The sequence below is a fragment of the Microcebus murinus genome, chromosome 24, assembly GCF_040939455.1.
Source record: "Microcebus murinus isolate Inina chromosome 24, M.murinus_Inina_mat1.0, whole genome shotgun sequence".
Classification (NCBI taxonomy): Eukaryota; Metazoa; Chordata; class Mammalia; order Primates; family Cheirogaleidae; genus Microcebus; species Microcebus murinus.
In genome coordinates, this window is record NC_134127.1 from 12,477,316 (window position 1) to 12,491,452 (window position 14,137).

General features: G+C 40.3%; 1 protein-coding gene across 1 annotated transcript in view; it reads left to right on the plus strand.

Moving 5' to 3' along the window:
- Nucleotides 1-14,137, plus strand: part of PRAG1 (PEAK1 related, kinase-activating pseudokinase 1) — a 51,026-nt gene that overhangs the window by 20,070 nt on the left and 16,819 nt on the right. The window contains exon 4 of the mRNA XM_012739792.2: nt 10,563-10,720. Coding sequence (XP_012595246.2) covers nt 10,563-10,720 — 158 coding nt within the window. The remainder of the gene's footprint in view (nt 1-10,562; nt 10,721-14,137) is intronic.

Consider the following 14,137-nt stretch of genomic DNA (forward strand, 5'->3'; position numbering starts at 1 on the left):
ATGTTGGGTGCATATATATTTACATTTATTATGTCCTTTTCATAAACTGACCCCTTTATTATGAAATAATGACCTTCTTTGTCTCTTGTAATAGTTTTTTATTTGTAATCCATTTTATCTGATATAAATATAGCTACCTCTGCTCTCTCTTGGTTACTATTTGCATGGAATATCTTCTCTCATCCCTTCACCTTCAGCCTATATGGGTTAAAGTGCATCTCTTGTAATCAGTCACAATATCTTTTTTTAAAAGGTAAATTCAAGATATATAACAAATATACAGGTATACCAAATATAGTATGTATACCTAGAAGTGATATATTGGGAAAGGAGAGAATTAGAGTAGAAATGAAGATGAAGGGAAAAACTAAAATAACACAGACCAGTGTGAAAATGTGTCATTAATTAGGCATGTGATTATCTTACCTCTTTGTACTTGAAGTCAGTACAACAGGAAGAGAAACTGAGTCAAGGAGAGATAGAGGAATTATTTGAGATAGGTGAACATGGTGATTAAGAAGATGAATAAAAGTGACGAATGTTTGGAGCAAGAACAAGCATTGCTGCCAGGGAGCCCAGCCTGCATGGTTTGTACTTTCCTAGAGAAGCACTTGGCTGCCTGGTGCAGGAATGGCAGGTGTTTGGGGTTATCCAGGTTGGGGAGGTTTCAGCTAAAGCTGAAGACGATGGAGCTGCTGATTTGTAGGTAAGAGAATGAAAAACTAACTGACCGAGGAGTAGGGAGAGGACCTATGAGGACATCTAGTCCTTACTGGGGAACCGACTAAACCAACATGAGGAATGAGGAAGCAGCACATCCTAGCAGCTTTGTTCCAAACAGCTTGCCAAGCTGGGAGGGTAGAAATGAAGTCTAGTATAAATACACACTGATTTCTTAGGTTAAACATTTCAGCTCAGAAGCTGAGTCAACAAAATTGACTTGAAGTATTCGCCGAATCAAAAAAAGGAGGGTCTGAGAATTCTGAGAGCAGGGTTGCCAAAACCAATAGTCCAGAAACCAAAAGATTCTGGTCAGCCACAATTGATCTTGGTGGATGGATTGCAATAGGAAAAGACCAGGACCAGAACCACAGTGACTCTGAGTTGGTAACCACTCACTACTTCTTTGGTTTAGTCAACCAGCAGAGGTGTGTGTGCTCTGGGGGTGAGGAGGTGGCGTGAAGGGAGGAGGAGTCTTAGAATGCTAAAGGTACATGGGAGATTCTTTTTTTGCAAGGGGAGGCAGGCTGATGTCATACAAGGGGTTGTAGGTTTTCGTATAATGAAAGTGAAGTCCTAAAGCTAAGCAACCTGATTAGCTGTGGAGTGTTTCAGTCAGTAGCTGGATCTGAGGCTATGCTATAAATTATCAAGCTCTTGCAAATGCACATTCAAAATGAGCTCTGGTGGATGGGCAAATGAAGTCTTATTGCTTAGTTTAAAATAAATGCATGTCCTCAAAGCATCAGCCTGCTTATCTATCTTTTAGGATTATTTTTAATGCTGTAGTAAAAGGAGAGACATGGAGGTAGGTAAAATATTTACCATCTGATGGTTTCAAAAAGAATTATGAAATTCTTTCTGGAATTCTACTGGAAGATGCTGAAGTCATCCCTATGTATCCATCCATCCATCCATCTTTCTCTTTAACCAACACTTTCTGTTCACACTGTTTTTAGCACGTTGTAAATATTAACTCGTTGAATCTTTCTAACAGCCCTATGAGATCTGCATTTTATAGATAGGAAGCTGAAACACAGGGAGATTTAGTGGCTTTTCCAAGACACATGGCTTTTCCAAGACACAAGCAGTGGAGCCAGGACCCGAATCCCCAGTGCTCACGATCTTAGCCACTGCAGCACTGGTCTTCCCTGGCGACTGAAATCCATCCAGGAAGTTACTCAAGTGCCGGCATAGCTGTTCTTTCCCAAGGCTCCATAGCGCCCTGCCTCGCTGCTTGCCTGTGGGTTACAGTTGCTCTGTCTTCAGTTCCCATTTGTTCCTCTTGTTTTCATCTCCTTCTCTTCCCATCTGCTCTGCTTGTGCGAACAGATGTAAGAGCTTCCTTCTTGACTTTCCAGGCTGTGGGTTGGAGACTTGTTATTCTCAGGTGATCATATTGGAGATGAAAGTATAGGGGACACGGTGATGGGGTCAAACTGCTGGGTACTTTAACACTCTCTTACCCGCCCCTCCAAAGCTCCATCTCCCTGCCTGTAGCCTTAGTTGGAGCCTATTCAAACACCTGGATAATCTCAAACATCTGCCATCCTCACTCCTGCACGAGGCAGCCCAGTGCTTCTTGGGGAAAGTACACAACCATGCAGGCTGAGGCCACACACACAAAAAAAATTTTTGCTTTTCTGATACTTGAATGGTCATTAAAAAAAAAAAAAAAAAAAATATATATATATATATATATATATATATATATATATCTGAATGCCAAAATGGATCTGTATATAGTCAGGGTAAATCCCTGTAAATTTCCGTTTGACCAAATTAAGCACTTTTATCCTTGACTAAAACTAAAACTAGTAACCCAAAAGTGTGTGTGTGTGCATCTTTTAACATAACTATGGCTTTATTCCTGTGTTTAAATGGTTTGCACTGTTAAGTTTGTAGAGCCCCAAAAGAATCACTAGTGCATTAACTGCAAATGCAAATTAATAGTCCTGCACCATGGGGACCACAGAGGTCATCTGACCATAGATGAAACTGGTGTTCTATATTTATATGTGCTAATAAATCAGTGGGGGAAACACACCCCAGAGCAGACTGGCCCTGGCAGTTTTTTCAGGTGGCACTTAGGCACTTGTAAAATAACTTCCTTAACATCACCATCGAAAAGCACCAAAGATAAAAATAAAAAATAAAAACCATTCCAGCTTAGTTATCTGCCTTTCTCATCCCATCTTTTGGAGGAGAGAAACCCATTTAAAAACTGCAAGACTTTTGCAAATTCAGGATATTTTAGGACTGCTGTGTTTTGTGAATATGAGAAAGGTTCAGCTATTAAATCAAGTAATCCTGATGGTTATTCGTTGCTCTGTGTTCCTGCCTTTTGCAAATTTTGCTGGGCAAGTGTAATTCTTTCTTAAAGGAAACATTTATTCTCCCAGATGCCACGGAGGTATTGAAATAGAGGCAGATAAACTTAATCAAGAAGTATTTAATAATTACTCTGTGTTCCAGCACATCCCAACTGTGACACAGCTCTCTAGCCATTTATAATTCTGGGGGTGGTAACAAGCCTATGTCACATGAAACAATTAGAATAATCTAACCAGGATTATAACCAAATGCTCAGTGATGTGATTCAAACCCAGTTCAGTGTGAGTTCCAGAAGGATGAGACAGGTCAGAGAAGATGTGAAATAGTTTGGGAGGAATTTGTAGGTAAGTGAAACTGACACTGGGTCTTGAGGATAGGAAAGGTTTGAAGGGAAGAGAGGAGTGTTTCCTCTGAGCTAGGTGGGGGTTAGGGGGTAAGAACACTTTGGTGCTTTGGGGGCAATCAAAAAGCAAAGATGAGCTTTCTTGGAGCAAAGGATTTGTGAAGGGAAGTAGTAGCATATTAACCAAAATGGTTCTACTTTTTTTCAAACCAGAAATCTAGGCATGTGTTCTAATATGTATAGACAGGGGAGGAAATATTTGAAATGGAAATTGTCAAAGAAAATCTGAGATGTGTGTTTCTGTCACCATGGAGGACTCCAGTTGATCCAATATGGTGGCCAACGTAGAGAATCCTTGTGGGAGCCCTATGTATGATTTTTTTTTTTTTTGAGACACAGTCTCGCTCTGTTGCCCAGGCTAAAGTGCCATGGCATCAGCCTAGCTTATAGCAACCGTAAACTCCTGGGCTCAAGCGATCCTCCTGCCTCAACCTCCCAAGTAGCTGAGACTACAGGCACACACTACATGCCTGGCTAATTTTTCCATTTTTAGTTGCCCAGCTAATTTTTTCTACTTTTATTTTTTTTTTTAGTGGATATGGGCGGGGGGGGGGGGTCTCACTCTTGCTCAGGCTGGTCTCAAACTCCTGAGCTCAAACGATCCTTCTGTCTTGGCCTCCCAGAGTGCTAGGATTACAGGCATGAGCCACCGCGCCTGCCCTCTATGTAGGATTTGACAGGGTCCACCAGCATTCTGAGAGCAGTATTTTAGAAAGATTTTGAATCAAGGTGGTTTACCCCAAGGTTGCAAATCTTTTCTGAAGATATGGATCAAACTCTTTCTAGAGGAGCTTGATAAATATCTCTTGTCCATGTCGTTGCATCAATAACACCTAACACAGCGCTGGGCACAGGCTGTCTCTAGGCTGTCCCTAATTAAGGCTAAAAAAACCTGGGAATGGTATTCAGGACAGATGAGATGGAGCACACGCCACAGGTAACACAGGCATAAGTTTAAAAGGGGTGTTCTTTCTCGACGAGTGAACAGGGCTACATAGTAGGGAATAAAAGGGGAGAAACTGAATGTTTTTTGGAGCAGATTTGAATTGCTTCTAATCATGGAGCCCGATAAGACAATTGGAGATTGAAAGCTGCAAGTCAGAGAGGCAGAGCCGTCTCTGTTTTCCTGTGCTTTTGCAGGAAGTGCATTTTATAGAAAAGTCAGAGGGGAACTGAGGGGAAACGGAGAGCTCTGAGCTGACGAATTCACAGCAGCCCGGGGAGCCATTCCGGCTGCCTCTGAAGCTGGCCCTTTACCCCCAGGGGCTGCTCCATGGGACCCTGAAGTCACTGGCCCAGCCTGTCACAGGGCGCTGGCATGAGGACCGCACCACGGGCCAGAATCTAGGATGGTAAGAGGTTCTCATTCTTTCATTGAGGCATCCGTTGATTGTTTGAGTCTAAAATAAGTCTTTTCACTTCTCTTTCGTGATTAACAAAAAGGTGTATGGAGTTTTTTAACTTGTGTGTGCTTTCAGAGCGTTCATTTTATTCCTGAAAACTTTTCTTTGGGTCTTCTCCAAATCATCCCTAAACTCAGTAGTCAATCTGATCAATCCCGGGACGTGCTAGAGTTTGAGGAGTGGGTCTCAAACTGCCTGCGAGCATTATTGGGGTTTTCAAATGATCAGCTCCAGAGGCAAAAAAAAAAAAAAAGAAAGAAAGAAAAGAAAGAAAGAAAGAAAGAAAGAAAGAAAGAAAGAAAGAAAGAAAGAAAGAAAGAAAGAAAGAAAGAAAGAAGGAAAGAAGGAAAGAAGGAAAGAAGGAAAGAAGGAAAGAAGGAAAGAAAGAAAGAAAAGAAAAGAAAGAAAGGAAAGAAAGAAAGAAGCTCTCAGCCAAATGTATGTGAACTCTTGAACAAAAGTCAGGGCAGTGAGAAGGAAAACTGACCTCAGCCACGCTTTGAATTGTGCTGTCACATGGGGATTCTAGCAGCCATGTGGAGTCTGAGATACGCTCTCTGTCCACACAGGGACCCGGCATCCGTTAGGGATTGTGGACATTCTGAAAGCTCTCATTCTGCAAGCTCTGGGGGTATTTTTAGATGAAGCTTGTTCCTATGAATGAGGAAGTCTGGCAGATGGTTCTTCCGGCTAGATTCTTTTTTTCCCAGCTTTTCACCAACATAGTATGGGGACCACTCTGGCAAGCCCTCCCTGCCTAAGGACAATGGGGGGAAAAGCCATTCTCCAAGCACTGGGGAGTAGCTGCAGGGCTGAGTCTCTGGTGACGCAGCGCCACTCGCCCATGCGTTTCACCCTGCCCTCTTGCAACTGTGTATAATCAACAGTGGGAGGCAGGAAAGGAAGTCTGAGCGAGAACAAGTCGTTTTTTTTATCACACTGAGTGAGCAAAGACATCTGGGGAGGCCATACCCTCGCTGTAGCTGATAAGAATGTTATTCACCAACCAAAGAGGAAAGACCAGAGTATGCGGTTTTTGTGCATTGAAGCCACTTCCTTAAACTATGTGACATCAGATTTCATTTTAGATGGTTTGTACCGGTTTTATGAAAGACAAATCAAATTATCTTTAATGAGGGGAAAGCGCCTTTTATAAAAATAAGTATGGTCTTGCTATATGCATTGTTGAGTGCACTCACATTGTCATTTGGCTGCACATCTGACAGAACAGTCCATTAGGGCTCAGAAAAGTCACCTTGGGAATATTAAGCCTTTTTTCTAGGGATCCTTAAGAAGTCTATTGCACACACAGACTGAAGACACAAAACAGCTTGATTGTTAAGACTCTGCTTTGATGACAAGCTTCCCTTTCATTTTGAAATTTGATGTGGTTTTGCTCATTCTCTAATTAAAGTAGCAATTCTCAAAGAGTGCAGATTGCACAGGTTTCCAAGCTGGAAGTTTTTTGTTGCAGTTCGTGTGAAAGAGTCCTCAGTCCTAAGATGTTGCTGTTAAGACAAAGGGTCACCCAAGTGTGTATCAGAAAGCACGTTCCCTCGCCATTTATGTAACTGAGCATTCCAAATGCCTATTGGGTTTTAGCTACCTGGTGGGAACCCGGATTTCCTGTGCTTTTCCAGTGGAGAAGCAGCAGTGATATCTCTGGAAGCCATGAAAATTCCACTTGTGGCTTGGATATTAAGATTTACCAAAGTCTGCTTTTGGAGGACGCCTACCTTCTCAACACACACATGAACACACACACACACACACACACACACACACACACACACTGCAGAGAATTTATCCTGTAATCATAAATAGACTGATTTTTGTCTGCATTCACAATATTTTGAACATATGGTGTTAAAATATATTACTAGAATTAATTTTATCTATTGCTTTTACATTTCCTAATGCGGCTACTAGAAAATGTAAAATTTCATATATAGCTTGCATTATATTTCTATCGGACAAGGTTGTTTTAGAGCAGGCATCTATAACCCATTGCCTGCAGGCTGGTCATCTGTTTTTGTAAAGAAAGTTTTATTGGAAAACATGCCCATTCATTTATATATTGTGTTTGGCTGCTTTCCTGCTACAACATCAGAATTGAGTAGTTGCAATAGAGCCCATATGGCCCATTAGCCTGACATAAGTACTATCTAACTTTTTTTAAAAAGTTTTCTTGCTGCTATTCTACAGTAGTGATTTTTAACCTTTTCTTTTCAACCATGACCCACAATAGGAAATATATTTAATATCATAATTCAACACACACACACATAGACACACATCTGAATAAAAGTTTTACAAAACAAAATTTCACAAATCCTTACTATATATTTTCATGTTTTCTTGGTCTGTATTGTTTTGTTAAACTAAACTACTGGTCAATAACTACTGTGACCCACTAAAATGACTTAGCCATTCATTCAGTACTAGTGATTTGATTGACATTGCTCAAGAATATATACCCAAAAATGGAGAGACCGGGTTATAGGAATGTGCATATTTAACTTTATAAGATGCATCAAATTGTTATTCTGTGTGTTTGTATGTGTGCATGTATGTGTTTACCAGTCTACAGTTCCACAGTGCAAGAAAGTTCCACTTTTCCCATTTCCTTAACAATATCTGATACTGATGGTCTGATCTGATGGGTGTGAAAAAAAATCTTGTTTTATTTATAATGGGATTATTAGTAAGTTTGATCATCTTTTCATGTGTTGACTGATCTTTCATGTTTCTTCTTTTGTGAGTTGCCATTGCTCTTTTTCAAATGGGATCATTTATCTGTTTCTTAGATTTATAGGCATTCTTTTTATATTCTGGATACCAATACTTTATCAGTTATATGGGTTGCAAAGATGTGAGTTGCCCACTCCAAGGCTTGTATTCTCACTTTCTTTAATGGTGACTTTTATTTTATCAGGCAGAAGTTTTAAATTTTAAAGTAGTGAAATTTATCTATCTTTTATATATATATTTTTAAGCTCTTATATAAGAGCTTAAATCCTTCTCTACCCCCACGTTCACAAAGATTTTCTCTGACATTTTCTTTTAACATTTAGAATTTGGTGGGTTTTTTTTTTTCCCATCACAAAAAAAAAATGTGGTGTGAGATATATAGCTCTACTTTTGTTTTTCTTCTTCCATAAATAGGTGCTGTGAATACCACGAATTGGTGTGGCCACCCTCCCATCAGTGTAATGCTACTTTTGTCACATAGCAAGTTCCTGTGTACAGGGTCTGTTTCTTAGATCTCTGTCCTCAAAATATCGGTCCTAGATTTATCAGAACCAAATCTTTACCGATCACACTTATATAGTAACTGGGCCTCAATAGTTTCACAGGCAAATTTTAGCAATCTTTCAGGGAACACAGCATGCTTATCTTGTAAAAACTGCATGAGATAACTGAAAAAGAGAGAAAGTTAATCAGTTCATTTTGTGATTCTAAGTTAACCTTTATGTCAAAACTGGACAAGGACGGGACAAGAAAGAAAAATTATGGGCCAGCCTCTATTTGAATATAAATGTAAAAATCCGAAATTAAACATTAGTAAAAATGAATCTAGCAATGTGTAGTAAAAATAAGTATATGCAAAGTAAAGTGTGCAAGCATGGTTTAATTTAAGAAAAGTCATTAACATAACTCATCACATTAACAGAATAAAGGAAAAAAATGATATGATTTTTCCCATAAATATAGAAAAAGCATTTGAGAAAATCTAAAAACTGTAAATGATTTAAAAATACAAAACTCTTAGAAAACTTGGTATAGAAACAAACTTGTTTAACCTGATAAAGAGCATCTACCAAAACCTACACCAATTACATGCTTAGTATTGATGCATTCCTTTTACTGTTCTGATACTGAATTTCCTCTGTGTATTTGGCACCTGAGAATTGTTCTTTCTTTCAAGCTTCTCTGTTACTTTAAATAATTGTGTGTGTATACATATGTATATGATATATATATGCTACTCACATATACACATATTTATGTATTTTTTTTATTTTTTATATTTATATACATTTCATTCATTGTTTTCTTGCTTTTGTTTTTTTAAGTTTGTTGAATGGGGAACTGTGCCAGCTCACTAGCCATGATGCTAGAGTTTTTCCTTTGCTGAGTTTCTGGGCCTGAAGAGTGAGAAACTCTAGAGACCCCTTTGGAGTCGGCAGAGCTTGCCACAGAACTGGCTTCTGTCCTACACTGAAGAGTTGTCATTATTCGTGATTTCATACTCTGGCTTCCTCTAAGAAAACCATTAGTGATGGATCCAATGGGGATAAAAATATTGTATGAAATGTTCTATGATTGTATTTTGCCAGAGGGTTAAATAAAGATCATCTGTCATAGCTTTCCCTAAGGATTGGATATTTCCAAGATCCCAACAGCGATACTGAAATACAAAGACTACAATTGGATTACATCGCGGGAACTGTCACACTTACATTTGACAGCTTTAAAACATTTTAAAAATGTGATTCTAAGGTTTGGGAGCGGGGAGAGGGATGTATTTTCTAAAGAGCCCTTTTCCTGGCAGCAAACAAATTGTCTCTAAACTTTTCTGTTAATAAATAAGGGATTCCAGTGACTATGAAAACTAACACAGGGCCTGGCAATGTTGAACACAAAGAACAATGGATCAAATCTTAACTGTAAGGTCATATGCATTAAATAAGGCAGTTCTGATGGCAAATCAATACTGTATTGTGTATTTCCTATAGCAGATGGTGGGATATAGATCTGCTATAGCAAGAACAGGAATGTCATCAGGAAATATCAGTTTGGACAAATGTGGGTTACCACCAGCAGGGAAAGAGCTGGATTGATCGTGATCTATCTCTCTTCATGGTGAAAATGTCAGGTTAGAAGTGAATATTCATGTGATCCTTGGAAAGGGGTAAGGAGAAATCAATAAGCTAAACACTCTACCTAATAATGGAACTATTTTCTCCAAGGTGAGTTCTTTTTTCATGGAGTTGGTATTCCTGTCCCTCATATGTTGGTAATGCTGCCTTAGAGATACAACAAAAGATTTCATAGAAAACCAAAGGGCAGATTCCACAGTTCTGGAACAAGGGTTATGTCAACTTGATTCTATCTAAGCATTTCCCTGGAAGTCTGGGTAAAATTTAAATAAAGTTTTCCTTCATTCCAAGGAACAACCTAGACCCTTTGAAACTATGGCAAAAGAGTACCAGGCAAAAAAAAAAAAAAAAAAAAAAAGAAAGAAAAGAAAAGAAATCCCACATTTTTAGGCCTAGTTTGCAATGCTCTTGTCTTGTCTTAGGATCTCGCAAAACTACCCAACCTCTGTATATCTCTACACATTGTCTTGTATGATAATGTTTTGATTTTTCTTTGTAGAGATGTTACACAGGATATAATAGATGACATAAATATTTTGGTATATAGGGTCAGAACATGAAGGCAGTTCTTTCCAAGTCAGGATTGGGGTGCTTGTCTAAATTGAATAGGCTCACTTCTCCTAACCACTCTCGAGAAGTCTCCTACCACTCATGTGCATAATTCAGAAGAGCCTCTATTCTCTCCCCCCAGAATATTTGATTTTAAACTTGCTGACATTGGCTAGGTTTCAAGAGCCCAGTAGGTTCATGATCCATCAGCCTGGTTTCTGAATGGAAACCAAATGAATTGCTTTTCTTGTTTGTTCCTACCTTTTCCAGGCACCTTTTAAAAATGAACAAGAGCAGCTCTGATTTGGAGAAAGTAAGCCAGGGCTCCGCAGAGAGCCTCAGCCCATCCTTCAGGGGTGCCCACGTCAGCTTCACCACCGGCTCCACAGACAGCCTGGCCTCAGACTCCAGGACCTGCAGTGATGGAGGTAACACACTTGACCTTAACACAGAGGCTTAGGGTCCCGGGGACCTGCAAGGCCAGTCCTGGGTTGGTTGCTGGGATTTGGAAGGGCTGTGCAAAGCCTGCTGTCTCCGTCCTGCTTTCTCCGTGGAAGCATGACTTTCCCAGGGAGTAGTGGAAGTTAATTCCCTACTGAGTATGTGACAAGCCACCTCATCCGAGGTGCCCTCGCCGATTATAAGCACAGTAGCATGGCAGCAAGGTGGGAGGAAGATGAGGATGAAAGATATTGAAAGGCTCTTGATTCCCTGGGTAACCATCTATGTATAGTTCTGTTCTCCATTTTTATCCTCAGGGTTAGTTCTAAGGGGGTTGGATGCCTACTAGACACAAGTCACCCTCTGCCAATCTCTGTCTCTCACACACACACACTTACTTGCGCACAGCGGGTGTTTACATAAATGTTGAATGAAAACATGGAGGCTTCATTAGGCCACCATCCATCCCACTTTTGGAAGCCAGCTCTAAGTCGCAATATATGGGTACATCTTGATTGGCATGTCCCTGTAAAGGAACTTTTGTTTGTCTGTCCCTGTGGCCTGGATCGGTGGCATTTAAACCCTCTCACCCTTTCAACATTCTTGGGGCATGTGCGTGTCCCCTCCTGTGAGTCTCTCCGATGTTCTTTCTTCCAGAGAGAACTTCTCCCAGGGTAGCACAGAATTCACTTGACTGTTAAGGTTCTTGTTATATTTCATACAGAAAGAATGAAAATTGAGCACAAGCTTTCACGATACACTGTGATTATTGTGATACAGGCTGCAGTGGATTTATCCAATAGCTGTAAGATCACAAGTTCAGAAGAAGTTAGATAAAATGACTTTATATTTGAGGGTTCAAATTTGAAGAGTTGTATTTCAAAGTGCATTAGGGAATAATAACCAAAAATAAAAATAAAAAATGAGGCCGGGCGCGGTGGCTCACGCCTGTAATCCTAGCTCTCTGGGAGGCCGAGGCGGGCGGATTGCTCGAGGTCAGGAGTTCGAAACCAGCCTGAGCAAGAGCAAGACCCCGTCTCTACTATAAATAGAAAGAAATTAATTGGCCAACTAAAAATATATATACAAAAAATTAGCCGGGCATGGTGGCGAATGCCTGTAGTCCCAGCTACTTGGGAGGCTGAGGCAGGAGGATTGCTTGAGCCCAGGAGTTTGAGGTTGCTGTGAGCTAGGCTGACGCCATGGCACTCACTCTAGCCTGGGCAACAAAGCGAGACTCTGTCTCAAAAAAAAATAAAATAAAATAAAAAATGTTGGGATGTTTTTGTGTGTAAGGTTTAGACACGTGCTGGCATGACTTCCTTTCTCCTTCCTATGGAAGTATTTCTTCTCAGTAGGTAATTCTGCAGTAGAGGCTTTCATCATAAATTTACTGTTAGCAACATTTGTCTATCTAAAAGATAGGTAGTGGCTAAGGAAAAAGCATGTGTTGTAAGTCAGTCTGTGGCGAGTTCCAATGGGAAAGCTCCGATAGCTGGTGCATAAAAACAGGAAATATCTTAGCCTTGATTGGGAGGAATGTAGCAAAAAAGGATTTTCTTTTTCTGCAGATTTTTCTAGGCTGCTATCTTCTTCCTTTTCCCATTCCATTGTGCAAAAAATTCAATGAGGCAAATTGTTCCATAGAGGGCTGGACATCTCAGCCATTAGACCCTGTGCTGGTCAGGTCTGTCCGGTCTCTTGGGGACTGTGACCGGTTCTAAGAAAATGATCTATAATGGACCCTTCCATCAGCCACCAGCCAGCAGGTATTATGAGAACTAGACTTCATTGCTTCAACACTTTGCTTCTCTGAACCAGTAAATTACGACATCTGGTTTCAGGGCTCTTAAGGACGAGCTAGGAAAAAGGAGTTAAAACACATGACACGTGGGTAGATGGGATACGGTAGGAAATTGGGCTGCCCAGAACATGAGTGCTTCTACGCCTTTCTAAAGGGTTCCAGAAGACAGAGAATCAATGAAGACCTATTGGCGTTGGGGGTGGGGGCTTCAGGGAGGGCTTTTTGAGAAGGTGGGACTTCAGCTCATGTCTGAAGCGTGGTTAGAACTGGGAGGTAGGGGTGAGGAGGAGAGGGCTTTCCAGGTTAAGGAAATATTAATAATAAAACAGGGACAAGGATGGCAGTACACACCTGGAAAAGGATGAGACCAGCCTGACATGCTTCAGGTGAGGGGAAGGGGGACAGGAAGGGGGACATGAGGTTGGTGGGGCTAGATTGCACTAGGCCCTACACAGCAATCTGTGGAGGTGAGAGACAGGGAGCCACGGGAGGTTTGTGACTACAGCATGGGTACCTAATTCAGACATTTCTGTTAGTTTCTCAGTAGCATGAATTAAAGAGAATATATTTTCATGGTATTCCTTTATCACAAGCCAGTTATTCAGTGGAAATGCACTTCAAAATTTGGATCCCTAGATCAACAAGAAGATTATGTACCTTGTCACTGGACTCTGGCCTCTTCGAGACAGCCACTTTTATCTGTTGCTCCTGGGTGTGGCTCTGTACCTGGAACCATGTTTTGAAACTGGCAAGAAACCAAAGGGGCATATTCATTCATTCTCTCTCTGTCTCTTTCTCTCTCTCTCTCCCTCCCCTTTTTAACGTCTCAAACATTAATATGGAATATATACAAGCCACTGGTCATATGTGAGAAGTCTTTCAGCTTCTCATCATTTACCAGGGCAGCTTGCTTTTCAATTTGTTATTGAACAATTATCTTTCAGTCCCATGCGTCCTTACTGTCTTTTATCTTGTAGCTGAAATATTTACCCATTCATGACTTTAGTTACTATGTGGGCTCAAGTACTAAAATTGAGACACTGGATCAGATGAGAAGTAGAATCTGTTCAAGCCAAAGTTCTTTGAAACTTGCACATAGTGCCTGCCTCTCTAAAATTATACGTAAAGTCAAAAGATACTGATGGAAATAATGCATTTTATTGACTTTATGCATCCCTGCGTGAATTGAGGAAAAAGTCACTCCAGGACATGGCATAAAAGAACTTTGTGTAAACTTCTTGGAAATTTATCAGGGTTAATGGTTAAAGTGAGTGATCTACTATTATTCAGGTTTTATGGCACAAAGTAAAGATTTCCATTTTATATAAAAAAAAAACATAATTGAGATATATAGCTTTGTTCCATATTTAAAAACAGGAGTTAATTCTAAAATGTTATGGTGACCAAATGTCATTTTTGTAGCAATATTAATTTCACCTCTTTATACTTGTATCAAATTTCAGATTTCTCTCAGCACATTTGTTCTTGCATTTGTCCATGTGGGCAGTTCAGTTGCACAGTGAGTCAACTCAATGGAAGGAAAAATTTGTCTAAGCAGTTGTTTGGTTTGTGCTTAGTTGGGGAAGGACAGACTGCATGT